This window comes from Trichoderma reesei (assembly GCF_000167675.1).
Source record: "Trichoderma reesei QM6a unplaced genomic scaffold TRIREscaffold_20, whole genome shotgun sequence".
NCBI lineage: Eukaryota > Fungi > Ascomycota > Sordariomycetes > Hypocreales > Hypocreaceae > Trichoderma > Trichoderma reesei.
In genome coordinates this window covers 350,875-362,913 of record NW_006711167.1, presented here as the reverse complement: position 1 = coordinate 362,913, position 12,039 = coordinate 350,875, and the positions used below count along the sequence as shown (strand labels likewise).

General features: G+C 51.9%; 3 protein-coding genes across 3 annotated transcripts; 1 reads left to right on the top strand and 2 right to left on the bottom strand.

Moving 5' to 3' along the window:
- Positions 1–828: 828 nt before the first annotated feature.
- TRIREDRAFT_110455 (uncharacterized protein) lies at positions 829–1,806 on the top strand (the record flags this gene model as incomplete). Its single annotated transcript, XM_006968019.1, has 3 exons — positions 829–1,172; positions 1,333–1,639; positions 1,717–1,806. 3 exons carry the CDS (start codon positions 829–831, stop codon positions 1,804–1,806), a joined length of 741 nt encoding a protein of 246 aa, XP_006968081.1.
- Positions 1,807–1,902: 96 nt separating this feature from the next.
- TRIREDRAFT_50996 (uncharacterized protein) lies at positions 1,903–5,938 on the bottom strand. Its single transcript, XM_006967953.1, has 3 exons — positions 5,607–5,938; positions 5,026–5,540; positions 1,903–4,967 (listed from the first exon to the last, which is right to left on the bottom strand). Exons 1-3 carry the CDS (start codon positions 5,895–5,897, stop codon positions 2,141–2,143), a joined length of 3,633 nt encoding a protein of 1,210 aa, XP_006968015.1. The 5' UTR covers positions 5,898–5,938; the 3' UTR covers positions 1,903–2,140.
- A 1,636-nt stretch (positions 5,939–7,574) lies between these two features.
- TRIREDRAFT_66888 (glycosyltransferase family 71) lies at positions 7,575–9,104 on the bottom strand (the record flags this gene model as incomplete). Its single annotated transcript, XM_006967952.1, has 1 exon — positions 7,575–9,104. The coding sequence occupies one exon, from the start codon at positions 9,102–9,104 to the stop codon at positions 7,575–7,577; it is 1,530 nt and encodes a 509-aa protein (XP_006968014.1).
- Positions 9,105–12,039: the final 2,935 nt, after the last annotated feature.

The window sequence follows — 12,039 nt, the reverse complement described above, 5'->3', positions numbered from 1 at the left end:
TGGGTGCTCAGTCCGGGCTTCGGCTCCGTGTGGGGCCGATGAGACCGGGTCCGGCCCGGGAGCAGCGGAATCCACCCATTTTATTCATTTGGCAGTGCGGGGAAGAAGAGATTGACTAATTGAAGTGGGAATCCTGACAGCTTTGATGCCTTCATGTTGGCATGTGATAACGCCATTTGATGGCCTTGGTCGGGGGAAAAGACTGCAGAGTATCGAGTTCGTATCTTCATCTCGGTAAGGTAATCAAGAGCCGCACCACACACAGAGGAGCAACTTCACCCAACAAGATACATTGGGTACAACCAAAGGAGCCTACCTCCTAAGCAAGCTTGATTAATATTCAAGATGGAAAAAGAAAGCCACCCCGCACGACAATCCAATCGTCATACACCACTTTCCTAATCCAAGATCTAAACCCCCCCTTTTTATCCACCCCGTCCCGCATGAGGGCGGTTGCTGCTTTATAATCCACAACAAGCACGATAGATGGCACAATCAATGTCCCAACCCCCCTCTATAGCACCTTGTAATCAGTATTTATCAGCTGGTTTCTTTGCCATTGCATTGATTCCATCAGAATGTGACGGACAAGGAAATAGATCTGGTTGCGCAATACACACCTCAAGCCTCGCCATCTCTTCATTTAAAGACATCCTCATCTGTGCCCCCCTTTCTCTCCCACTTATACCTCCATCCCGTCAATTCTCATCCATATTCATATCCCTCTCTCCAATCCAATCCTCGTCCTCTCTTCCATCTCATCTCCCCCGTAAACATCCCTCTCCTTTTGATTCCCACACAGCCCCAGCAAATCTCGACACATAACAAATGGCACCCCCCTTCTTCGCCATCATCTCCGGCGTCGGCTCCGGCACAGGCGCCTCCCTCGCCCGCCGCTTCGCCCAATCCTACGCCGTCGTCCTCCTCTCCCGCAAGCCATCAAGCTACGAGCCCGTCGTCGCCGAGATCAACGCCGCCGGCGGCACCGCCATCGGCATCACCGCCGACGCCTCCGACCCCGTCGCCGTCGACGCCGCCTTTGCAGAGATCAAGACCCAACTGCCGGGTGCGAAACTTGCTGCTGCCGTGTACAATGGCCATGCGGGGATGTCGAGGAAGCCCTTTTTGGAATTGAAGCTGGAGGATTTGCAGACTAGTCTGGGGACTGCTGCGTGAGTTTTTTTGCCTTTTGCCTTTTCCCTTTATCACTCCCACCTGCCCCCCCTCCTCCTCCCCCCTTCACTTATACATTCTAGATCATAACACCCTCACACACCCGTAAAACATACATAACTACTCTATGTAGAAGTACTGATATCAGAGTTGAAACAGAAACGGCCTCTTCATCTTCGCCCAAAAAACCCTCCCCCTCCTCCTCTCCTCCGTCCCCTCCTCCCCCCACCCACCAACCCTCCTCGTCACCGGCGCAACAGCCTCCGTCCGCGGCTCCGCCCTCTTCAGCACCTTTGCCGCCGGCAAGTTCGCCCAGCGCGCCCTCACCCAGTCGCTCGCCCGCGAGTTCGGCCCAAAGGGAGTGCACGTCGCCCTCGCGGTCATAGACGGCGGCATTGATACCCCCTGGGGCAAGGACAGGGTTGTGAATAACGGGGTTGAGGATGGAAAGATTAGTCCTGATGCCGTATGTATTCCTCACCCTATTTCTCGATTCGACCTTTGTCATGACGCTTTTGGTGAAACTGACGGGCATCATGGCAGATTGCGGAGAGTTATTGGCACTTGCATACTCAGCACAGATCTTGCTTCACTCAGGAACTGGACATTCGTCCGTATGTGGAGAAGTTTTAACAAACATACAGCGTTTGCATTAAGAAACTAGAATAATAAACATGAAGAATAAACATGACAGCAAAAGCTCTCTTGGCAGGTATTTTCACATCGTGTGTGTGTGTGTGTGTGTGTAAAGAATCGTCATCAGTAAACGAATAGATAGTTGCATCCCAACACTTCCAATAAAAAAAAGGTCATGAAGGGTCATAAATCGTTCGTGGTCTGCATGTCCACCCCGGAAGCCATCCAGTACAATAAAACTACAGTCGAACCCGAACAAAGGAAAAGTGAAAGAGAAAAGAGAAACGAGAAGAGAAGAGGGTAGTAACAGCAGGGGTAAAGTTGCACGTCATCAAATCTCAGATTCGACGTCCGGCTTCCGTCCATTCAGCGATCCCATCTTCTTTACTTTGCGGACCGCAAACTTGGCCTCGTCCTTGGCAAACTGCACGTTGCGCATGGGGAGCCACTGCATCAGCCCGCGGTGCTTGCGGTGCAGGTCCCGGCTCTTCTCCTTGTAGTTCTTGTACGCCCGGATGGGGTTTTTGCTCCCAGTGCTGGCAGTGCTGTTCCTCGATGCTCCAGAAGCGCGGCTGTCAAAAGACTGGCGCTCGTCAATACCGTCCATTGGCGGGGAGCCATACGTCGGGTCAGTTTCAGCTCGGCGAATTCCATTCACCTCCTGCGCGTCTTCGTCGTCGTCGTTGTCGTCATCGTCCTCATCCGTATCTACCACGAAATGCTCATGACCTTCAGTATCAGCGCTGGACATGGGCCTGTTCATCGCATTCGCCGGATCTTGGCCAAACACTCCGCTCCAATCAGTGCCATCCTTGGAGAGCCATTTGGCTTTTTCTTGATCGTCGGCTTGAGCAAGCACATCTCGGCCTTGCGTCAGAGATTCGTCGTGTAGCTTCTGCGTCAGTGGAGGAACCTCGGGCTGCACTTCGAGCTGGCGCACACCCTCGGCGTAGCAAGCCTCCCACGTCTCAATCGTTTCGCGTGAATCGTTGTCGGTGACGAACCTGAGGTGATCCAGGTCGGTGCCAGCAGAGAATCGACCCCTGAAGCGGACGCGCCCAATCTCCTGTATGTTCAAGTCAGGGACGGAAGTGTAGTTCTCTTGCGTGATGTAGTTTTGCGACAGTCGCAGGGGGTTGTCGCATTTCCACAGAGGAATGTCAAACTCCTTCTCCTCATTGTCCACCAGCTCCAGTAGCCACAGTGCAGCAAACGCATCGGCTCCGCGTTTGCCAGCGGGATAAAACTCCATAAATATAGGTGATTTATATCTATAGCGCACGGGCAGGCGAAGCTTCTTCTGGCCCTCGGGGGCGCTAATGTCAAACTTCATGTCGTCGCCCTCGCGGGAAGAATGATCCCTCTTGACATTGGCAGATGAGCCTCCCGTTCGCATTCGGATCCGGACCTTGCTCGCCGGTGCGTAGTTTGTGACGGTGATTGTATCTGACAGGAACTCAAACGTTCCAATGTCCCAACCCAGTTGCGGAGGCGGTAATCTCAGTTCGACAGACCTGAAGAGGAGAGAGATTCGGATACGACCAAAACCGATGCCGCCATCCAGAGGATACCACCGGGTTACCTCGCTACTCGTCTGCATAATGTCCGACAGCTTGAGGGGAACAACGCCAATGAGAGGGTCATGCTCTCTGTTGCGAGAGTCTCGAACCCCGATGGTGACGATGCAAGAGCGCCAGTCACGGATAAACTTTTCGGTTCCAGCGTTGAAGATGGGTTGGGACGATACGACCTTGGTTCGCGTCTTGTAGACCAGGTCGTCATTGATGAGGATTGTGCAGTAAGAGCTGGGAAGCTTCTTGCTCTGCTCTTCCTTGACTTCGCCAGCCTCCGGCCTGGCTGGTTCATACTCCTTGCCCTTGCGGTTCCCTTGGGAGCCCTTGACGTTAGCAAGCTCCAGGCCCACAATCTGATGAACCACGACGCTAAGGATTCCAGAGGGCCAAAGAGGGTCTGGCGGAGTATGGACCACGGCATCTTCCTCGGCGTTTTGAATCGTGCCAACGTCTTCTTGGAACTCTGGCTTGTCGCCCAGCTCCTTGACCACGTTGGGGTTGTGACCGTCAGTGCGCAGCGCTTTGCGGAACTGCGTCTTTCCAAAGAATCCGACTTCCCAGTGGAGCTCTCCAGGCATGACGCTTTCTGCTTTGAGACCCTTGAGAGTCGATGAATATTGAAACATCTTGCCAGGGTGCTGGATGAGCTCTTGGATGCTCAGCTCAATCTTGCCCACCTCGTCGTCTGCAGATGATCGATCACTGTCCCAGAGCTCCACAGAGAGCTGTTCGTCGGCCTTGATCAAGTCGCCGGTAACGAGCAGGCCACAGGTCTCTTCGAAGATGGGGTTGAGGTTGTCTTGAACCACACGGGTACAGAACATGGGCTTGCCAAACTTGCTCCAGCTGATGGTGATGTACGGATCGGAGCCGCCGCCCTTGCTGCCGCGCTGATCCTGCTTGCTGAGGCCAGTGGCTTTGTGAATTCTGACGAAGAGAACTCCAAGCGCTTCGGTATCCTTCTTGATGTCATCGCCCGAGAGCATCTTGCTGATGTCCAGGGTCAAGCTCTTGGGCGCAACATACATGGAAGCCGCGGCACTGATGGCCCAGTTGACGAAGTTGGAGATAAGAGGCAGGTTCAAAATGTTGACGCCTTTTTCGACCATGGGGGTGCAGCCAGCTTGGACCTTGGGAACGCCCATCAAGGTTACGGTCATTGTCTTGAGGAACGGGGGCTCAGGGCTCAGCTGCAGTCGGATGCGCGCGGTCGCGACAAGGCCAATCAGCTCAACCCAGATTGGAAGCGGAACGCCAAAGAGGCCCTTGACTCCCAAGTAAAAGACGATCTGCATGCCCATGTTTCGGGCCTTTGAGGAGACATCAGCCCCCGATGGCTTGGCATGATAGGCGAGGGAGACCTCCAGATTGTAAAAGGCCCCGGCTTGTGACACGGCTGCGAGCTCGTCCTCGTCCATTTTCTTTTCGTTTTCCTTGTGAATCTCGTCCTTGATGTCCTGGACATGGGAATCGGGGAGAGCCCTCATGTTAAGAATGCGAATAGGATTGTTGCCCTGGGAGATTTCGGCAACCCGCACGGCCTCGATGATACCTGGAACGGAAGCGGCCATGACATCTTCTATGCTGTCAGGGGTTAGATGCTGTGTTATTTCAATGAAAGTGGGACATAGTTGGTACTTACGTGTCTGCAACGCCGGCAAACATTTCAGGATTGATCATGCCCCAAAAGACGCCGATTGCGGTATTCATCCACTCGACAGATTCGGGAATCAAGTTGACGGTGGCGGTCTCGCCACGATCCTGCTCGCTTGCCCACTCCAAATCGCGTCCCTGGCGGATAAGCTCCTTTACCCACAAATGGACGCCTGAAGTGACGCAGATGGCCAGGGGTATCAGACCGAGCATCCTGCCGCCAAACAGCCGGCCAAAGAAGACGATGCCCATGAAGATTCCGGCACATAGCAGGTTTGCGCGGAGTTCAAGGTTGGCAAACATGGGCTCGTAGCTGACCGAAGGCGTCTTGTAGAACAGGACAGACGTCTTTTCGCTGCGAATAGGCACGTCCGATGTCGAGCCTTCTTGGATAGGATCCGGAGGCGCAGTCACGTCTTGGGCATGACGATACTCCTCGCCAGACTGTTGGGATGTGGCGGCAATGGTAGCATGCTTTCCCAGGTTCTCGTTGGGAATGGACAACTGCGAAATGTTAGTTGAACGCAGCGGTGTGGGAGCGATAGAAGGAGAAAAGCCTGCATTGCATACCTGAGGGTTTTCCACGGCTTCGGTAAAGTCCATGTCCGCATCACGAATCTCGACATCCTTTCCTGTGACAGGATCGCGGACCGTGCGTGTTCCCTTCTTCTTTTCCAGCTCGTTGCGATGGGTCTTGACGTCCGGGTTGCGCCTGTTGCGCTTGAGTTCGGCGTCTATCTCGGCATCTCGCTTCTTCTTGTCGGCATCGAGACGCTGCATGAATTCCTGGACATTGGGCACACGGTTCCTCGCGCTGTAGGGCTGCGAGCCCGAGCCTACGGCAGGTTCGTTGACGTTCATGATGGCGTCGGGGACCGAAGGCGTGTCTCTGGTCGAGGATGCAAGACAACAGTCGCCTCCTTGATTCAGATAGTCGATGTCGATGTCGAAGTCCCGAGGAGTCGTGAACAATGGATGAGAGATTCAGAGACCTGCGATATCATGGAACCATGCGCCTGAGATCTAGATAGAGATGACGATGAAAATGGGTAAATCCGCAGATATACACGTGTGAGCTCGGCTCCCTCTCTGGCAGTGACAGCTTTCACGGGGCAGCCACCACACATGCATCAAAGCAACAAACGGCCTTGGCAAGAGCCCGTCCAGTAGAAGTAGAGATTGCAAGATGAATTCGACTGACGACGTGGACAAACTCAATCTGGTCGCGTCTGCATGGCCGGCCAACAGCTTTATTTGCGCTGCCCCGAGCCAGCCGTGGCAAACAAGCACAAGCAAAGCACAGCTGTGGGAGCTGTACATAAACCTGATCCGCACCCAAGCTTCGATCTCGATGACGTATTGTGATGCCCGCCAGATGGCCAAGGTGACCAGCTCGGGAAAAGCGCATCAGACGATATGGTGGGGATTCTAGTGTCCAGCTCGCGTTGCAGATAGATTAACCGTTGTCTGTATGTGTGTGTGTGTGTGTGTGCTTGTATGTGTGCCAGGGTTATTCGATGATAGCAACATCGTACTGTATTGGTGCAACTATGTATCGGACAAGCAGAGGCTCTGGTATCGACCTTCGCTTTCGTCATACTGGCGATGGAGGCCACAGCGTTCCGTGGCTCGATGATGCTCCAATCACGGCCAGACAGGCGATGCTTCTGGGTGCAATTCGACTGGGCGCACACTGTGGGATTCGATAGGCGTGCTCGGTTCACGTTTCTTGCACCTGTCCGACTGCAGGATTCATCATCATCATCATCATCATCAGCACTCACGACGACACAACGCAGGACAGCAGCTCATGTCGACAAGCTGCGGATGATGTTGCCTGCTTGTCACACAAGAAACGAAAGCCCATCGTCAAGAAAAATCGAGAAAACCATAGAAAGAGTCCATGCCCTCGTCCCCAATCCTGCCAAACTTGCCCACGTTGCAGCTGCCAAGATTGCCGGCGTGGGAGATCTGGGAAATGGGCCTCTTGGGAAGCGATCGGCTCGATTATTGCGTAGATGGCGCAAAGTGGAGAGCTCGAGCTGAAAGAAGCTTGCAGCTCTAGTGGTCCCGAGCTGAGCCACAATTCGAACAAGTCCAGAGCAGGGAAGAAATCAAGGAGGATGAAATCGCTTGCTTTCGGTGAGCTTTTCCCGAGCCGGCCGGTGCTTGATGCTGCTGCTGCTGCTGCTGCTGCTGCTGCAAAACGTGGCATTGATGAAGCAGGAGAGGATCGATGTGTGCAGGTGCTATTAATACTATCGCGACATCAAGGTGGACGAGATTGGTGATGACTCAGCAGAGGAGCTGACAAGTGGACACTGACGCAGGCAGACACAAGATTCATCACCTACCCGGCATCACGTTCAAAGACGGTGGAATACCTGGAAAACATCATCTCATATCACAGAATGGTAAAGGTTAAACAATAAAGCTATATGCCGTTCGTTGTCATGATCCTGAAATGAATATGTAGATGCCTCCATAACTCCCAATACGCCATCGTAATACATCATGATCGTCTAGTATGTACGTACTTCAAGCATCTTCGGCTTCGGCTTCTGCCTCAGCTTGAGCTTTGGCCTTGGCCTTGGCTAATGACTCGGCTTCAGCCCTGGCCAAGACTCCATCCACCCCAATAGCCGCATCAATGCTTCTCTGCAGCATGGATATCTCATCCCCATTCAACCACCTCCTCTTCCCCTTCACCATGCAACTCATCTCCTTCTTCCCTCCCTTGTTCCACTCTCCATCCATCATCCAGTACAGCGGAACCTCATACCCATAAGGATCAACCAGTTTGTTCTTCAACAGACTGCCATTATACCACAGCAACTTGTCCTCTTCGTCCGTATGCGCAATCACAAAGCTGCACACAGCCTCGCTCTCCGAATCCCCCTCCTTCTCCCACCCGACAATCGAACCGTAGTGCTTCTCAAACTCATACTTTGATCCCGCAAGCTCCAGCCCAAGCCACCACGTCTCCTTATCTCCATACGTCATCTTGTATGAAACCTCGTCCCGCACGTCGTTTGTATTCTGCCAGGCAATATGCAGCAGGCCAACCAAGACTTCTGTTCGAGACTTGTCCAGCACCACGACCCCTGAATCGCATTCCTCAGCGTAGTCTTGCGTCCACACGAGAGACTTGTTCATCGCCGGTGACGGCTCCTTGATCTGGTCTCTCCACCAGTCGTGTCTGCCTTGGAACGCATGCTGCCATAGCAGTCGATCGTGAAAGAGGTAAGCTCCGTTGTCGACGTAAGCCCGCTGCTCAAAGAGCACTTCGGGGGACTGGAGGAAAACGGCATCGGCGTCGACGACAATGACATGTTCGAATCGCGATGCTAGAGCAGCAAACGGCTTGATGGCCCATCCTTTTCTCCGAAGACGAAGGGTAGTATCGTCGAATGCCGTCCACACATTCAGCAGTTCGGTGTTGTTCGTCTTGTCGAGGGACAGCAGGGCATCGCGGCGATAGTCGGGCAGGTCTCCATCTCCAGCATAGGCCAGCTGAATTGGTAATGAGCAGCCAAGCACGTCTCTGAGAGCTGATATCAAATGTCCCGTGAACCTGATTTGTAATTCGCTCCCTCCAGCAGGTATCACGATGCCCCTTGAGCCTTTGGTGAAAGAGCGTCGCAGGTCTCCCAGAGGTGTTTTGGAGCCCTTTTCTCCAGGTGCTGGGTTGAGAAACGGAAAGAGGGAGCCGGCCGTCGTCTCGATAGCTGAAAGCAGCATCTCTTTCTCATGATCACTCAGCTCGGATCCCAATGGTCCATCGACATCGCTGATCCATCGACTCAAGTTCCGCGATCGCTGTCCAGTTTCCCAGAACTGGTCCTTATATGGTGGCTTGATGGGATTTCGTTGGTAATACTTTGATGTCCTCAATATAGCTCTGAGAGACTCGTTGATATGTAGCTGCGCGTAGACGGTGTCCAAGGCAGCATCGCGGGCGACGTTTCCAAAGGCAAAGCAGAGAGCAATGGTGATGATGCCAAGGAGAAAGAACTTGCCCGGTGAACGATCAAAACAAGCACGGAAACGACTCGAAATTCGAAGCATTATGATAACAAATCAATAAAACAATGACGGAAGCAACCAAAACAAGACAAGGAGAATTTATAAAGATAAGAAGTCAATGCCAGCAACCCTCGATAGGAGAGCGACCGATCCGAAGGAGCCGCTAATTGCCCGCCCTGGAAGTGGATTTTGGCATTTTCGACGGTTGAAGCATGCCCAGATGAAGCACAAGTTGGCTGGGAGGTTGTTGGAATGGAGGATTGAGATTTTCCCGTCGTCTCTGCTCTCACGGTATACGTACGTACGTACGTGCTGGGCCTCCAGCCTCTCAACCGTGAATGGCTGGCGCGCTGCTCCCGGATCTTCCATCTCGGACTACGAGCCACTTTGACGACTAGCGAGGAAACCTTGTTCTCGTGTTATCGCTCGCTTCAATCCTATTTCTGTTTCCTATACGCGCAACCGTTTCCGGCGATCTGGACCCCCGACAGGCCGCTTCGCTCTACTATCAACGAGATCCATGTTCAAAGCCACTACATGCTGTACTATTCTCTGCAAGTCTCAAAATTCCCGTGTCTCAGATTGCCGCGTTGTCCCTGAAAGGGCGCGTGTACGACATGTCATTGAACGTGCGTGCTTACGAGTCCATGTACTATCGCGGGATGGCCACGCATCATTACTGCGCCACGCAGCCCACATTTACAAACACGAGCTTTATTATTACGCCCGGCAGCCGATTCGCTCAGCCCTGTTTGATACCTGATTAAACTCCGAACCGAAACCGAGGACACGAGAAACGGGAGGGGATCAAGGTTATATTATGTCTACCACCGGGAACATGAGTGCACTCCAAACATCAACCTCGTTGTGAAGCTGACTGCAGCCTCTCAGGGGTTGAGTGCTGGAGATCCGTAGTCTGGTATCTTGTGATGTCATATCAAGCATGCCACCCCCCCGCCGGATCAAAGATATTGTAGGTATGTAAAGCTTTTATGTATGGTGACCCCCGAGTATTTCGACACCTGCGTCGTGCTCAATTATCACCGTTTAATAGTACCAACGGTCACATCACGACTCATGGCATGCAGCCGCGATTCGTTCCGCTATGCCTCCCGCAGATCGCCTGTTGCAGATCAGAAATCTATCGTTTCTCTGCACCCTACATATACTAAGCATCGATGTGACAAAGTCTGACCCATACAAGCCTGAAGTCGTGGACATCTCTGTTAAAGGCCGCAGAATTAAGAGTAGTGGGCATGCCAGATGCTCCAAGCTATCACTTCACGCAACGTCTGATTCATTGCTTCTCACCTTAGCGTAACTGATTCTGGAAATACGATGCCTTTCGCTTCGTCTGAAGAAGCCTCTTGAGAATGTAATTTATCCGCTCAGCTGGTTAGCATCCAATGTGGGATTAGGATTCCCCTTGCTCCATCAGAATAAAATCTAGGCTCAGATATTCAAGGGACACACCTTAAAAGCGCGGAAAGAATCAACTTCACCATAACTCTCGCTTGCTAAGTGGACGGGAAAATTCAAGCAGTCTTACCTTTCTCCTCCCTCCTTCACTGAGGCGACCCCAGTCGAATTCTTCATACTATTGGTCATCTTTGATAGACCAGACGCGTGCATTTGACCAGTGATTCTGCGCCCTATTAGCCAAGGGGGGAGTCGGACATCAAAAGTTCCCCTTAATCGGTCCTACTCCGTCCGTCTATTCGAACTTTTACTGGAAAGGCTTCATCCAAGCAGATGCTTCAACTAATTACTGTCTTGCTAGTATACACCACTCGCTGTGTCTTTGCTTCAGGGTTGCAAGGAGTCTGATGACTCGGGCCGCCATCTACCTCAACAGCCCTGGACCTTTTGGACGACCTTTGGCAAGAACACTGTCACATACAACAGCCGAGTGACCCATCAATGAGTATAGGATATTCAGGTCAAACTTGATATGCTCACTATGTCTCTAGACCTGCGTGACTATTGCAAAAACCAATCGAAAGAAATTGACCCCTTAGTTAGGGAAATACTGAGAAGGCACAGCGGTGAGGCACATGAAAACTGAGGGGGGAAAGAGCTCATTCCATTCAAGTCTTGTCAAGTTCTTCCCACCAGCTCCTTACCTCCGCGACACTCGATGTGAGTTTACTTGTTGACTCGTCGTCTTCTGGCTAACTAAGCTATTTCATACAGCAAGTAATTCTTTAATCCTTCATAGTTGTTCACTATAAAGTCACAGGCCTACATATTAATGTTATATCTAAAGGAAGGATGATCACTCCTACCGCCGAAGTCACGAATCATCGATGTCAAATTACAGCCAAATCCTGCCCCGATAGGGGAAACAAACGCCGGCCTATTGACCACATAATTTAGAAACAACAGAAAGAACGTTCCAAGAGCGTGTCATATAGTGTTTCATTCTCGTGAGCAGGAGGACCATTCCCCATCGAATCTATAGCAGCGACCGCTGACCTGATACTCCCGATACAGTCATGTAATAGAGACGAGGGGCTTTTATGTAAATCTAGTAATATAGCTTCAGAGTTTCCCTTGCAAAGGTGTCGATATAGGTTGTAGTTAATAGTACCTACGTTCAGTGCTCTCGTGTCAAATAATCATATGATGTGACGTACCTCTGGCTTTATTAGCATATTTGGCTTGCGGCCTCTGTCACTAGGAAACTGTTGCATAGATATCACAAGGGAATATGAAGGCTTCGTCATTCAGCTGTCACAATCTTCGCCTTAAATCAACCAATGCGGTTTTCATTTGTCTCCTATTCACTATATAGGGTCTCATGCAAATCCCACATTAACAGCGACACTCCGCGGAGCCTCGTCATGGAGTTCCTCGACGAATGTGCTCTCTCCTTGCAACTATGTGTTATGTTCTTACCTACCTACCTACCTACCTTATACATTGCACGACTCATCTACCTCCAAGGCTCACCAACAAGACTGACTCGCTTCTCACT